This window comes from Sminthopsis crassicaudata, chromosome 1, assembly GCF_048593235.1.
Source record: "Sminthopsis crassicaudata isolate SCR6 chromosome 1, ASM4859323v1, whole genome shotgun sequence".
Lineage (NCBI taxonomy): Eukaryota > Metazoa > Chordata > Mammalia > Dasyuromorphia > Dasyuridae > Sminthopsis > Sminthopsis crassicaudata.
In genome coordinates, this window is record NC_133617.1 from 390,084,956 (window position 1) to 390,100,928 (window position 15,973).

Here is a 15,973-nt window from a genome sequence, read left to right on the forward strand (position 1 = left end):
TTGACTCTTGTTGCTCACTTGTTTCTGACCCCATTTGAGGTTTTCTTGGCAAAGATACTGAAGTGGTTTACCATTTCCTTCTCCAGCTCATTTTACAGATGAGGAGACTAAGGCAAATAGGGGTTAAGGGACTTGCTTAGATTACATGGCTCTAAGCATCTAAGGCTGGACTTGAACTCAGGGCTTCCTGACTCAGGGCTCAGGCTCTATCTTCTGCTACCTAGCTGCCCTGAAAATGACTAGGAATCTTATTTATTTGGGGAAGTGGATAATTTAATGGGGATTGAAATATCTGGGCAAACTCTTTTGTCCTGCAGTTTTAGTAGGAACATGCATTTCTTTCCATTCCCTCAGAGAGGGAGGGGGGCGGTCTGTATCTAACTATTAAAATAGGACCACCCAGTATGGAAGGTTCTCATCAGAGAAGGTACTGTGTTTTATGAGCAAAGCAGAATTGAATTAACTCAAAGGAAACTCGAAATCCACAAAATTAGAAAAGCCACCCCAAATATTCACGTGGACTATTTGAGTCTGACTGTGGCTGAGCATTCTGAGCTCATATTGGTCTGAGCAGCCAGAGTCGGACACACTGTAACTCTATTCTAACATGGTGATGTCTTTTTGGTGGTTTTTGAAAACAGTTTAACAACAATTAAAATAGATTTTTGATTAAAACTAAAATGTAATTTAAGAATGAACAGCTAATTCTGGAGGATACTGAGTTCCCATTAGGTCAGTAGCTCAGAAAAATTAGCAATAGCATAATCAATTTTTTTAGTTTTTTCTATAGAGCAGATGATTCCCTCAGACAGAAAAAGTCATGCCTTGGAGACTCAGAATAGACTGGTCAGAGATGGCGGGGAAACAAAGCATTTCCTTGGGGTTGGGGTAGGGAGTATCACTGAGCTTATGAAGAATTGGAGATCTCAGATTGCAAGGTCCTCTACTGGGTGAAGCAGGATTTTGTTAACACTAGTGAGATGACAGGACAGTAGCTTCCTCCTCCCCATTCAATGCAAAAAAGAACCTTTTAGTAGAGCTCAGATTCTACCTTTACTGCTGCTTGAAGGCTCTAGGGAAGAAAGGACTTCATGTTTCTCACTCTCAGCCCAGGGATCTGGTAACAAAGTCAGTCTGACTAGCCAAGCTCTAATGTAGGCTCCTGAAAGCTTAATAGACAGGTTTCTATATTCTAGAGATTCCCCCATCTCACTCCCAACCCTCAGCACAGAATACAAGAGAAGCCAAGTACTATTTGTATTAGTTAGGGTTCTAAGAAACAGGCAGGACCCAGACCTAAGGTTATCCTTTATTATTAGCCTTTGAAGGAAGGAATGAAGAGGATCATGGGAAGCTGGATCCTAGTCGTTACTTTTCTTTAATTCCCCATTTGCCATACATGGGGGCCAGAATGACTCTAACTTAAGACCCCCCCAGATTTTCACAGCTTTTTGCCTCTGGATAGAGTCGTAGTTGACTCATACCTTCATGGAGAAGCCAGGTTGATACAGAAGCAGCTGAATCCAATTAATATGCTTGAGAGTTGTAGTGTTTAGTATTCTTTAAAATCCTCCTTTCCTTCAAAACCCTGCAAGTGACCCAAGAGTCAGTGTTAGACTTCTAAAAGCTGCTCCCACCTCTCAGCTGGGGAGGGGGAATGCCAGAAGCCCTGAAGGCTTCGTGCAAGACAGAACTGAGAAATCTGCTCAGTTGAAAGTTCAAGGGACCCCAGAGAGCCCCTGTATTTCCAAGTACTCTGTAAGATGCCCTTTAAACCCTGCAGAGAACACAGGGGAGGAGATTCTCCAGCTGTTATCTCATGAGTAAATAGACAGTGTTTATTCATTTAATCAACACATCACCCTTTTCTTCCTGCCTCCCTGGGAGAGCACTTGTAGTTCATCAAAAGATTTGCTTCCTGCCAGCCTGGTCCAGTGCCATTCCCCCCCCCCCCACCAAGTGTCATCCCTGCCTTGCTTCATGCTATTGGGAGAAACACTTAAAGAAGCTTGAGTTAGCACTTTAAGATGTCCAGAAATTATTGTCAATCCCGGTACCTTCTTAAAGATCCTAAAGCCAGGAAGTTACTTCATTGTGGAGAAGGAGAACATAGGGGATATGACTGCCCCCATGGGGTGCTAGAGGCATCATCTTCTGTAGTGACCTGAAAACTAAGTGGTTTGGGAAAATGGTGGGGTGCTGGTTAAGGCTAATGGTTGAGAGCCAGGTAGCAGGGAGAATCAGCTCTCTGTCTCTTTATATGTACACACATATGTGTACATATATATGTATCTGTATAGCTTCCTGGCAGTAGGACACCTAACCCATTGGAGTTTGGGACTCCCTTTTAATAAATGATGGGAGATGAAAGTATTAATGATAGTAAGAGAGGTCATACTCAGGTCAGGATAACCTACTTCATCCTGCCACTGGACCTAATTGTTTCAGTGCCTGGTCTAAGAGGGAAACCTAGCCTCTCTTTTCAGTCCCATCTCTGTGAGAGGGCAAAGCAGCTCTGATAAGGCTGGCTTACACTTCCTCTAACTGATCCATCTCCAGGGCATGTCTGTCCAGATCCCGGCCTCCCACACTGTGGAGCTCCTGGGCCACATCGGACGTCCAGTTGGCAAGCAGGTCACTAAAGTCAGGTGTGCTGGTGTTGAGCAGACATAAGGAGCTGGGAGCTGGCTCCTTCCAGAAGGACTGTGGCAGCTTCCTTTTGTGCATTGGGGTGATGTGGCCATACTTTTTTTCAAGCCTTAGCCTCCTACTGTCAGACACTCTCTGCCTAGCATATTGACAGAGACCGTAATCAAAGAGCTCAACCAGAGGCCCCAGCTTTTGAGACCTGTCTCTGCTGGAGCTGAACCTGGCCTGGCAATCTAAGCCCTTAGGGAAACCTGCAATGTCAGTGTCCTCATCCTCCTGGTCCCCACTCTGGACGATTTGCATCAAATCTGCATAGTAGAGCTCCCTTGCAGATTTACCAGGTGGGCGGCAATCCTCATAAATGTTGCAGGCATCTGGGTCATCATCTTTTGTCTTCTGACCAAAGTACTTCTGGATGTCACAACTGATGAGCTCAGAGAAGCGGAGGAGTTGCAAAGTCATCTCAGTGCTACTTGGGCTTGACCTGGTGGGACCTGTCACCAAGTTCTGGTCCGACCTCTGGCATCCTGGACTACTTCCCGCCAGCTCCAGGTTGTCTCCAGGCTTTTCACCTTCCTCCTCCTCTTCACCATCTTCCTCCTCCTCCTCAGAGGTTTCAGGGAAATCTGGATCTCGGTGGCCAGATGTAGGTAAGAATGGCTGATGGAAGGCAGCCTGAAGCCTAAAGTCACATAAATTTCTGATCACTCCAGCAGCCATCTCCTCTCTTGAGGCTAGGAGCCTTCCAACGCAACAGATGTTATCTAACTGGTAAGAGAAGGCAGGGGAAGAAAAATAAAGACTTAGTCAATAGGTTTGACAAAGTCATATTTGAGCAACTCAATTTGTTACCCTACCTCTGCGTCTCTATTTAGGCAGTTTATCAAAAAATACACCCCCCTCCATCTCTGTCCATTAAGCCAACTCATCCTTCAAGGTCTAATTGAAATGATGAACTCTCCATGACCAGAAACAAATATGTATGTTTCATTTTGAACTTCCCCTTCCTCACTGACATTATTCCCCCACTCCCAGCCCTTTTTCTTAGTAACTCAGCTTTCATAGTCTAGATTCAATTCAACACAAATTTGCAGAACATTGGAACACTGGAAGAAAGACAAACTTTATTTTTATATCATAAAGTTCCTTGCTCTCATAGAGTTTATAGTATGGCAAGGGATACAGAAATGAACACATTTCTATAATACAAAAGTTATACAGGAAAACATATGCCTAAATACTAATGTAATAGAAGATCAGAGGAGGGAGAGAGTTATGTTGCCTTGAGTGTTCAGGGAAATCTTCCTAGAGGAAGTAGGATTTCAGCTGGCACTAATGGATGAATCAGATTTGAAAAGGGGGAAGAAATGGCCTTCTAATCTAGGGATGAAGTATGACTACAGGTACAAAATAACAATTAAAGATAACTTATTGAGGGAATGGTAATAAAATTTCTCAGGGAAGACCAACGGGATTTATGGGATAAGGTAAGTTGAGGAAAGATTGTGATTTCCACTCTAAGGATTTTATCCTATAGGAAGTGAAAAGCCTTTGAAGTTATCAAGTCAGGGAATGACAGGATGCATGAAAGTGTTCTTGATGACTGATAATGAGCAATGTACACAGGATAGAACAGTGTGGGGAGAGTCATGAAGCAATCTTTCACAGAAATTTCAGACTCTTAGGCCTAAGAAACTTTAGAGACCATCTAGTAAACCTTATTATCTGAAATGGGTAAGGGGAAGGGAGGGGGTGCTGAACACATACACATAGTTTGTTACAGAAATGTTAACCTCACCAGAGAAACAAGTGGGGACATGGAAAAGTGTGGTGAAGAGGAAGGACAATTTGAAGTTTAGTAACAAGAAAACAAACTTTCTGATCCTGAAGGAGGAATTCTAAGGAGGTGGGAAAGAAAAGATTTTGGATTGTTGTTCAGTCATGTCTAATTCTTCATGACCTTATTTGGGATTTTCTTGGCAAAGATATTGGCATGCTTTGCCATTTCCTTCTCCAGCTTTTTTTTTTTTTCTGGAGGCAGTGGGAAACCAAGGTAATTGGAGCTAAGTGACTTACTCAGGGTCACATAGTAAGTGTCAAGATATGAGGCCAGAATTGAAAACAAGTCCTCCTGACTTCAGGGCTGGTATTCTATGCACTGTATCCCCTACCTACCCCTCCAATTCATTTTACAGATGAGGAAACGGAGGCAAACAGGGCTGAATGACTTGACCATGGTCACATAGATAGTAAGGATCTGAAGCCAGGGTTGAATTCAGTAAGATGAGTCTTCCTGACTCCAGCTACAGCACTCTATCTATTGTGCCACCTTGCTGCTTGCATGCCTCCTAGACAATTGGGCAATGGCTGAACAAATTGTGGTTTATATGTGTAATAGAATATTATTGCATCATAAGAAATGATGAAAGAAATTATTTCAGAGAATATGGGGTGGTATGAACAGAAGCGAAGTAAAATAAACAGAAACAGACTAATTTATACAAGAATAGCAATCTTGTAAAGAAAAAGAAATCTTGAAAAACTTAAAAATCTAAAAAATGCCATAATAGCCATCTTTCTAGAATACCTATGGTAAAGCATGTTTATACCTCCTGACTGCCTACTGATCAGTAGTAAAAGTAAGGTACAGAGACATACATTTTGGGACATGGCCACTGTGTGACTTTATTTTATTTGACTATGCTCATTTGATACAAAGTTTTTTTTTTCCTCTCTCAGTTTTTTAGTAGGGTATGGATAAAAGGGTTCAGAAATTGTAATTTTTTAAAAAAGAGGTCTATTTGAACATTTTTAGAAATTATTCAGAGGATAACATAAGGAAGTTCAGAAGAAAGCAGAAACAAGCAAGAAAACTCTGAAATAAAAAAAATTACATATTTTTAAAAACCAATGTGAAATGGAGATTTGTAATTTCATATAAAATCTTTTTAGGTTCTGCTGTATAGAAAGAAATACTTTGTTGTTCAAACTTGTGTTTGGTTTCAGTTTTGTTTTGTTTTGTTTTTTAATTTGTATAAATGTGATCTTCTAGTCCAGTTTCTTTATATTATAAGGGGATACTCTATAAAAGTCATGTAATAATTAACAAGTCATTTAACTTCTCTGAACCTCAATCTCCTCAACTGCAAAAAAGAGAATAACAATACCTGGGAGACCTAACTCACAGAGTTCTCATGAGAGCCAAATGAGATTATGTATATAGAGCATCTATCAAATCTTAGAAGGCTCTACCTATTCATTATTAAAGCAAGAAAAAAAATTATTAAAGAAAGAAAAGTAGGTAACTGATCCTTTTCTTTCTGGGAAACTTAATCATTTTATTACTAAGGCCAACAGATTATTAGTAAAAAAAAAAAAAAAAAAAAAAAATGATCATTTAACAGTATCTCTTCAACCAAAGATCCCTATTGGTGGTGAAGTCAAAGCCCTTCAAGGAGAACATGTTCCTGAGGGATGCCTAATCACCTCTGATTGGTTAATCAAATGGGAGTTGGGCTATCTTGGGGTATGTGACATAGGTCCCTCAAATCTTAGTCAAAGAGACATCAATTTCCATATCAACTATCTTGACAATAGGAAGAATCAACATTTACCTGTTTGAACAGATACAATGACCAGAAATATACCTATTAACCTAAATTTAGAATTTCTTTTACTATCTGTCTGATTAGATCTTGACTTGGGTTAATCTCTAAGAGAAATTTCCCACACTGGTTGGTTTCTGAATAAGGAAGTAGAAAGGGCAAAAATCTTGATCCTAATATAGTAATTAATTATTAAATATGAGAGAAATATCCGTTTCTCACGTTCTCCCATTTGATTTTAATTGAGAGACAAAGTTTCCTTAGTGAATGACTAATAAATATTACAAACACTTCATCAAAGGTTCTTAACTATGGGGCTTATGATGGATAAAAATGTGAAGGGAAAAAAAGGAGGAAATCAATTGATGCATTGACAAAACCAAAGGGGGCAGTTCCCTTTAATAAATAGACCTTACAGATAAAATATACAAAGGGAAAAGGTAGCTTTCTGATCTTGAGAAGCAAGATTGGAAGAAGTTAAGGTGTTTTGCCTCTGTGACTGTGTACCATTTACAAAGGAGTAAATCAGGAAAAGAAATTAGTACAGAGAGAAAGTGATGAGTCCAATTTATCAGTTAGAGATATCAAAGAGTGAAAGTGAAAACATCGTCCTGGTGCTTGGATAAGAAGTTAAGGCTGGGGGCAACTTAGTGGCACAGTAGAAAGAGTGCCAGCCCTGAAGTAAGGAGAACCTGAGTTTTCAAATCTGATCTCAGACACTTAACATTTCCTAGCTGTGTGATCCTGGTCAAGTCACTTACCCCCAATTGCCTCAGGAAAAAAAAAAAGAAGGAAGAAGAAGGAGGAAGAAGAAGGAAGAAGAAGAAGGAAGAAGAAGAAGAAGGAAGAAGAAGAAGAAGAAGGAAGAAGAAGAAGAAAAGAAGAAGAAAAGAAGAAGAAGAAAAGAAGAAGAAGAAAAGAAGAAGAAGAAAAGAAGAAGAAGAAGAAGAAGATGAAGAAGAAGAAGAAGAAGAAGAAGATGAAGAAGAAGAAGAAAAGAAGAAGAAGAAGAAGAAGATGAAGAAGAAGAAGAAAAGAAGAAGAAGAAAAGAAGAAGAAGAAGAAGAAGAAAAGAAGAAGAAGAAGAAGAAGAAGAAGAAGAAGAAGAAGAAGAAGAAGAAGAAGAAGAAGAAGAAGAAGAAGAAGAAGAAGAAGAAGAAGAAGAAGAAGAAGAAGAAGAAGAAGAAGAAGAAGAAGACTGTATTTACTTATTATAAGAGAGGCTTCTGTTGGGGAGAGAAAATCCTTAGGAAATGACAGGGATATGAAACAAAAAAGAAAAGAGCATCAATAAAACCTTTTTTAAAATTGAGACCCTATACTGCTTGAAATATAAAAAATAAATATGGCCTCTGCACTCTATGCATTTAGAATCTAGTAAGAGCTTATATTAAAAATATAATATGAAATAGAATGTACTGTCCTTGGCTCTGAGCTATTTAGTCTTTTTTTCTGTTTCTTTTTTTTAAGCTCAATAATTCTGTGATCCCATGACTTTGTTGAATATAAGAAAAATGTGAATTTTTTAAGGGCAGGAATCTCTTGCTTTTGTGTTTTTAGTCCCCATAGCAGAATTCCTGATATAAGTCAGGTGCTTAACAAATGCTAGATGGATGCATGGGTGGTTGGATGAATGGATAAAAATATTCAAGGCTAAAGAGAAAGAAAGATATAGAGACAGGGAAAGATTTTACAGTCATCTGTCTTTTTGAGTGTTTGGGAACATCCCCTTCACCACGTAATGGCTTTATGGCATCAAAATAAATGATATTTATGGCCCTTCAATAAAAAGAGTCTCTGTGACATCTGCTGAGGATAAAAAGGGCACTACAGAAGTTTTGAACAGACTTGAATTTGACAACAAAGGACTTCCAATCATTCCTTTTTGTCAATGGAATATTTGAATATTAGAAGCAGTTCGTTATCTATCTCTAGAGAGTTACTAAAAACTGAAAATTCCACACAAAAACCCAAAGAATTTACACTGTATCAAAAGCCATAGGCAGCTACTAGGTACCATTTCTAGGTTAATGCGATTGATGGTTTAATGGACAAAATGGTTTAAAACCTGGAGGGATTTGTTCCTAGGGGGGCTGTATTTTCTCTTTATATTACCCTTCTCCTTTTTACTCCTAAAGTTCCCATTGTTTGGCTCATTATTTTTTTTACTTCCAGTTGGTTTACTTCTTGGTTCTCTTGTTTTTTGTGTTCTCATCAAAAGTCAGCAATAATGATTAATGTTTAGAGGTGACTCTGGCAGCAAAGTTTTTCCATGGTTGATACATTGTTGAAATATTTAGATAAGTCTCTGTATTATTTGTTATTGTGTTAAGAAATTATATAGCCAGCAGCATTGGTCTTTAAAAACTGAGTTGGATATTGCTATGGTAACAATATCCAAACTCTCTATAAGATAGGCTACCTACACTATAGTTACATGAGTAAGTAAGCATATAAGATATACAATATAATACAAAGTAATTTTAAGAACAGAGAGCATTACCATCTAAGAGCATCAGGAAAGGTTTGTAGGAAATGTCACTTGAGCCATGCCTTGCAAGAAACTTAAGATTTTATGAGGCATGAATGAGGGGAAGTGCATTCCAGACATGAGGGGCCAATTGTGCAAAAGGCACATTGGTGGGAGATAGAATATCATGTATACAGATGTGGACCCAGTTTTACTGGAAAAGAGAATTTATAAATGGAAAAAAATTAGTTAAGCTTGAAAAGGTGGATGGGAAACAGATTGTGAAAGGCTTTTAAATTAATTCTAAGGAATTTGCATTTTGTCCTCTGGGTAGTAAGGAACCTTTCAAGATTTTTGAGTATCAGAATGACATGGGAATAATTGTGTTCTATTTGTGGTGTCATTGCCCTGGTTTATTGGTGGGAGGAAAGAACTAGTTCCATTCCCACCTTTCTGGATGGTTATGAGAATTAAGAAAAGTTTAGTATATCAGTAAAAAAACACTCAAGAAATAGTAAACCTCTCCTTCTCCTCCCTTTCCCTCTCTCTCTTTTAGCCTTTCCTTCCCTCCTTCCCTCCCCACAAGTTATAAACGTATTTACTTTTCCAAGTAGATATTGTGCTGTAGAATAAAATCTATTAATAGACTGTAATCTCACTGAGGACAAAGACTATTTTATCCTTTGTCTTTTATCCCCAGTACCTGGCACATGCCCTTTGCATCGTTGGCCTATAATAAACCTTGGTGAATTTAATTTAATTTGTGATTATGTTTCTATGGCATTAAGTTTCCTCCCCCCATCCATCCTGCAATGTAGTTTAACCTATTATGTTTCTCTGGACTATAATCAATGATTATGTAGAATGATAGGGAAGGTATTGACTTTGAAATTGGAGGAGCTTGGTTCAAATCCCACTTCTGACACTACCTGTGTGACCCTGCCTATGTTACTTCTTGGAGTTGGATTAGGGGGGCTTAGAGCTCTTTATCTTCATTTACATAATAAATGCTGGTTAATATGCTATAGAAGTAGAAGACACAATGTTTTTAGGTACCCTGAGTGCATGGGAGTTAGATTTTGTTGGATTCATAGGGCAAGATAGGATTATAATAGTCAATTATTACAAAACCCTCAGACTATCCACAAGTATGGTCATATCTTATTTATGTAGAATCAAGCAATCAATTAATTGTAAGAACTAGAATGCTAGAGTCTATTCTGCATTCCATTCTGAGCAAACTAGAGACAAGATAACAGCAACCAATACAAGATCAATTTAGTGCTTTATTATTATTATTATTATTATTAAAGAAGTTCCTGGGGCAGCTAGGTGGCAAAATGGATAGCCCTGAAGTCAGGAGGACCTGAGTTCAAATATGACCTCAGATACTTAACACTTACTAGCTGTGTGACCCTGGGCAAGTCACTTAACCCCAATTGCCTCAGCAAAGAAAAAAAGAAAAAGAAATTTCTAGTATATATCTTAGGGCCCCTGCAGATTCAACCCATACTATTTCCACTGGGCAAAAAGGATTGTTATTCATCTAGACAGTGAAATTCATTTGGAGGAACAAAATTCATTTTCAAGGAAACAATAAAAAAAAGTATGATGATGGGGGTGGCCATATAATATCTAATCTTCAAATAATATTATAAGCAGTATTCATTAAAACTATTTGATATTGGTTAAAATAGAAAAGTAAATTAGTGGAATTGATGAGACAGGGAAGATTCATAAATAATTGAATTTAAAAACTCAATATCCAATTAAGCTTGAAAATATATATTATCTCAAAAAGAACTTCCTATTTAATGATAATTGTTTGAGAACTTAAAGCAGTATGGAAGAATTTGGACCAATACCTTATTTAGCAAAATAAACTTGAAGTGGAAAGATGACCTGAGTATTTATTAAAGGTCATATCACACACACAAGAGAGAATGAGATTAGATATCTCTTTCTTTTTTTTTTTTTTAATTAAAGCTTTTTATTTTTTATTTTTTATTTTTCAACACTAATTCTTGCATAATCTTGTGTTCCAATTTCCCCCCCTTCTCCTATTCCTTTCCTTAGATGGCAAGTAATCCAATATATGTTAAATATATGGTAAAAAAAAAATTAATATGGTAAAAATCAGATCAGGTATTTTTCAAAGCTATGGTTAAGGGGTGACTTCTTAATTAAACAAGGGTTTAAGATAATTGCAAAAGATAGAATAGATAATTTCAATTACATGAAATTGAAAAGCTTTTGAATGAACAAAATTAAACAGATTGGGGGAAAGTATATCACATATCTCAAATAAAGGCTTAATTTCTAAAATAAGTAGGTAACTAACAAAAATATATGAAATCAAAAGCCATTCTTTGATAGATAATTCAAAAAATGTAAACCAATACTTCTCAGAAGAACCACAAACTACCAATGTGTGTGGGAGGGCTTAAGTCCTTTCAAAGTCGTCAGGAATCCGATGCTTCCCCTGACTGCCTTTTGATAGGTGATGTAGTACCTAGTTGGGTCAGGACCCCTCAAACAGCTTAATTGCAGCAGTAGTGTACCAGATGTGGAGTCTAAAGATCTGGATTCAAATTTGGTTTCTACCACTTCCTCTGCTATTAGGCAAGTTCCTTCTTTCCCCCTACAGGTTCTTAGTTTTCTCTTCTACAAAACCTGGGGGATCAGATTAGGGGAACTCTTAGAGTTCTTGCAACTCCTGGATTTTATGAAGTTAAGAAGGTCCCAGATTGGAGGAAAAAAGATGTTTTCTCATTTATTTGATAAATAACTGAATGATGGAGTAGATTACAAAGCATTTAAATCTCTGTGTTCATTATAAGATCAAATAGGATTTCTAGACTCACCTTTCCCATCCTTGGAAAATTCTGTGGTGCTTGAACTACAGCCTGGGTGATTGGCACTTCCTTCCATGAATTAGTGTGATGAAAAGAGTGTTGGACTTGGAAAACCTTTGTTTGTATCCTGGCTTCATCACTTACTAGGTTGGATGATCCTGGACAAATTATTTCACATCTTGGGGCATTAGTTTCCTCACCTATTAGTTGTGGATAACATTACTTGCACTACAAATTTTATAGGACTGTTATAAGGAAATCTTACAGGTTTATATAGGTGGGAGGTTTTGTCACCATTTTTTGTAGTTTAGGTTTTTTTAATAATTCATAGTCAAATCAACTTCCTAATATCCCACTAGTAATTCAGAACACCTTTCTTTGGCTCTTTCTCATCTCCTTCCTGAGTTAAAATTCCTTTATGTTCATTGTGGCCTGAAAGGGAGGAGTATTAGGGACTTAGGGTTGGAGGTATTGTTTCCACTTCACTGACAAAATAAGGATCTCTAAGATTTAGAAAACATCCCTACCTTCTTTCTTATACCTTATGCCTTATATATTCTCTTTTTCTTATAGAATGTCAAACATTATCTAACCTGCTTGACCATGAGGCAGGGGTCCTGGTCTTCTATCTCCCAATCTTACATACTTTTTGTTCATCCCAACTGTTTCACAGTGAACCAGCCAGAGGCAGAGGTGGTGATAGAAGCTGGATGAGGAACAGGGTGTCAAAGAAGGGATTGGAGATGAGGGCAGAAGGGAAGTCAGAGCTGGGGAATGACTAGAATAGGGTTAGCATCTGAAGCCAGATGGACTTGTTAAACCTCTGACATTCCTTTCTGCAGACTGAGTCTGGAGTGTGGCAGAGCCCTCAGCTCCAGAAGAAGACACTACAAGAACTGTATTGCAGGATTTCCAGGTAATGTTTAAGAGGTATTTAAATTGGAGCTTCCTAAACTTAAGTCATGACCCCACATGGCTACATAACTAAATGTGAGGGTTGTAGAAAATCTGGCAACAGTCAAAGGTATTACATTTTCCACCATGACTTAATTCTTAATGTAAAAAAAAAACAAGCACATCCATTTCATTAGTATGCAAATTTGCTTTTGACTTTAATAAATGGTAAAATTATATGTATGCCAAAGAATTGTTTTTAAATAAATTTCTTTATGATTTTTTATCAGTAAATGATTTATATGCCTACATTCAGGGTTGTGTAAAAAAATATCTTGGGCAAAAAGGGGTTGCAAGTGGAAAGAGTTTAAGAAGCCCTTATTTAAATGAGTGATAAGTAGGGGGTGGGTTGAGCAATGGGCCTGGAATCAGGAAAACCTGAATTCAAAGCCTTCTTTAGCTATTTACTAGCAATGTGATCCAGGACAAGTCACTTAACCAATCTGCCTCACTTTTCTCATCTGTAAAATGAATGTAATAATAGTACCTATCTCTCAGAGTGATTGTAAGGATTAAATGAGAAAATATTTATAAATTTCTTTGCAAGCCTTTAAATGCTATCTATAATCCATCTATATCTATGTTGGCTATTATTATTAACTATTAAGTATCCTGGAAGAAAACCTCTCACATTTCTTTTGTTTGAGATTTTGAATTCTTTTTCAGAATGAGATCATACATCATATACACACACACAATTGACATAAAATGTGATCTTAATAAAACTTATGGAACAAAGAAAAATAAAAGATAATAAAGTCCTACATATATATAGCTTAAGATGTTAACACATCTTAAGAATCATTTATAAAACTTTGCCTTTCAAACTTCATAATCTATATTCTCAAAATGACTTTCAAAAAATCAACTGCAACATGGAAGTTTTTATTGATTAGATTTAGAAAAAGGAAACCTTGAAATGGTCCTGAAATAGCACTTTATTTTCCATTTCATTCTTTTCATAAAACCCTCATGCTGTAAGGGACCTTAGAGATGTTGTACCTTTTTATATCAGGACCTTTTTTATATCAGGAATTCTTAACTAGGAATCTAAAGATGTTAAGGACTCTATAAACCTGGATGGGAAAAAAGTTGGATCTATTTCAGTGTAATTAGTTTCCATTGAATAAATGGAATATATTTTATATATTAATATATTTTATTAAATGTATATTACATGTATACATACATATATGCATATACATATAAAATGTATAATACGTCTTAAGTATTTTATTTATGTAATATGATTCAGAGAGATGGTCCCTAGGCTTTATGAGATTGCCAAAAGAAGACCATAACACATGAAATATTAAAAACCTCTGTCAAGATTCTATGGAGGTTATGCAATATAAAAACATTTGAAAGAACTGGGAATATTTAGCCTAGAGAAGAAAATATTAAAGGAACATCATTATAGTTTTCATGTATCTGAAAGGTTTTGATGTGGAAGGGAATTTAAGCTTCTTCTACTTGGCCCTGGAAGGCAAAATTTGGACCAGGGGAAATTTCAGATAGACAGATAAAGAAAAACCTGCTAACAATATGAACTGTCCAAAACTGAAGTAAGCTGTCTTGGGAGGTAATGAGTTCTCCCTCATTGGATTTTGCCAAGCAAAACATAACCATTTGTCAGTGAAATTATAAAAAAAGAGCTTTGTTTTTAGAAAAAGGATGAACTGCATGGACTTTTGAAGTCCCTTCAAGGTCTGAGAATCTATGATTCTATTGGTTCTACCCATTCATGAATCAAAAAGAATGTCTCACATCTGGGAAATCTCCTTCAAGATTCATTGTTGGCAACGAGGAGTATTAGAGCCTAGGAACGAAGAACCTGGATTGTAATTGTCGGTAGCCTATACCCTTAGAAAGGACAGGCTGGGCCAGCCTGATGTGGGTATGAAAAGATATTAGTAAGCCAATCTGAGACTAACTTTTAGGCACAAATCATCAGTGGATGACTGTTTGGGGCTAACACTTGGTCACTGATGAAATTTCCATTCACTAAGTAGGTTGTCTCAACCAACTGCTATGTATCTTGTTGCAAGAATAACCCCTCTTAGAGAGTAAAGATTTCTAATCCTCTGTGCTCTGCCTCATATCTCAAAAATTCCTTTGCCCTGACTTGGTTTGAGGGAGTATGGCTCACTTAAGTCCAGGGAATAGGATGCTTTCTTTCTTTCTTTCTTTTTTTTTTTTTTTTTGGGCAAGTCTGTGTATCTTGATCTTTGATGTCCTATGATCCCTTCAAGTCCACTTATCTCCCAAGGATAGCTTCCCTGCCCCCTACCCCTAACTTCTGCTATCCAGAAATAGAAATTATTCCACTACTAGGATTCTATGATTAAGTACTAATAGAGATTAAGGAAGTACATGATTGAGGATTTTAGATTTCAATTGGAAGGGATCTTGGAAATAGTAGGATCATAGATTTCCGTTGAAAAAGTCCAAATCCCTTAGTTTTATAGATGTGGATTTTGAGGTCCAGGTAGTTGGGCAGTAGAGCCCCAAGTTTAAACCTAGCCAAATCTCTTGACTTCAAGTACTCTGTGCATTATAGAACACTGCCTCCTGCCCTGCTCCCCACTTCATAAGCTTTTACAGATTCAGAAACTGAGTCAAACCTTAATGCCCCATTTTGTAGATTCAAAAACTGAGGTCCCAAAATAGGAAGTTATTTGTCCAAAATCACATAGGAAATAACTCAAATCATCTGGCTCCAAGTATATTCTCTATTTCAGGCCCCCATGGGAGTTGTACAGAGGAAAAGACTGATTGTCCTATTGCTCCCTGAACACCAGGTAGACAATTGTCCTTATTCCCTGAGAAAGGAGAAGATGTTTACACACACACACACACACACACACACACACACACACACACACACACACGTGTGTGTGTGTATGTGTGTGTGTGTATATATACACATATGTGTGTATACATACATACATATATAGGAAGAGGAAAAGGAGAGAGGTCTTTTGGTCTCTAGAATGAACAGTCATAGCCTATTTCAAGGCTAAGGGGAAGTGGAAATGGCTCATTTTCCCTTCCCATCCCTCTTTTTTCTGGGGCCCTCAAGAACTCTTACCTTCAGGGACTAGGCAAAAAAGGCTCCCCAGGTCTTCCTCTGAATGCAGCAGTTCTCCACCTGTGGCTGAAGTATTTATAGTCAGCCCTAGCGCTGGCGGCTGACAAATATTTGGTGGCTGTATTGTCATAGTAGACTTGGCAAACAGAGCCTGAGTTTGCTTTGGCGCCCAGCAACCGGGGAACACTACAGCAAAGAAACCCGTGTGGGTGGAAGATAGGGTTCACCTTAATGGCCGGCCTGCCAGGGGACCTTTGAGTGTTGTCCCTGTCAGGACGCCTGTTAAAACTCCAGCTCCAGCTGCACAGCTGCCTGGCACACTTGTCCCGAGGGCCCTTATCTCCCCTTC

The 15,973-nt window shown here is 37.8% G+C and overlaps 1 protein-coding gene across 2 annotated transcripts; it reads right to left on the reverse strand.

Annotated features, from left to right (window-relative positions):
- Nucleotides 1–44: 44 nt before the first annotated feature.
- Nucleotides 45–15,963, reverse strand: PERCC1 (proline and glutamate rich with coiled coil 1). 2 transcript variants are annotated; one of them, XM_074279654.1, is made up of 3 exons: nucleotides 15,625–15,963; nucleotides 2,534–3,413; nucleotides 45–1,588 (listed from the first exon to the last, which is right to left on the reverse strand). In XM_074279654.1, the coding sequence occupies exons 1-3, from the start codon at nucleotides 15,752–15,754 to the stop codon at nucleotides 1,528–1,530; spliced, it is 1,071 nt and encodes a 356-aa protein (XP_074135755.1). In that variant the 5' UTR covers nucleotides 15,755–15,963; the 3' UTR covers nucleotides 45–1,527. The 2 variants fall into 2 exon arrangements, with proteins under 2 accessions (XP_074135755.1, XP_074135756.1); XM_074279655.1 differs by having other exon boundaries at nucleotides 2,534–3,417; nucleotides 15,625–15,689.
- Nucleotides 15,964–15,973: the final 10 nt, after the last annotated feature.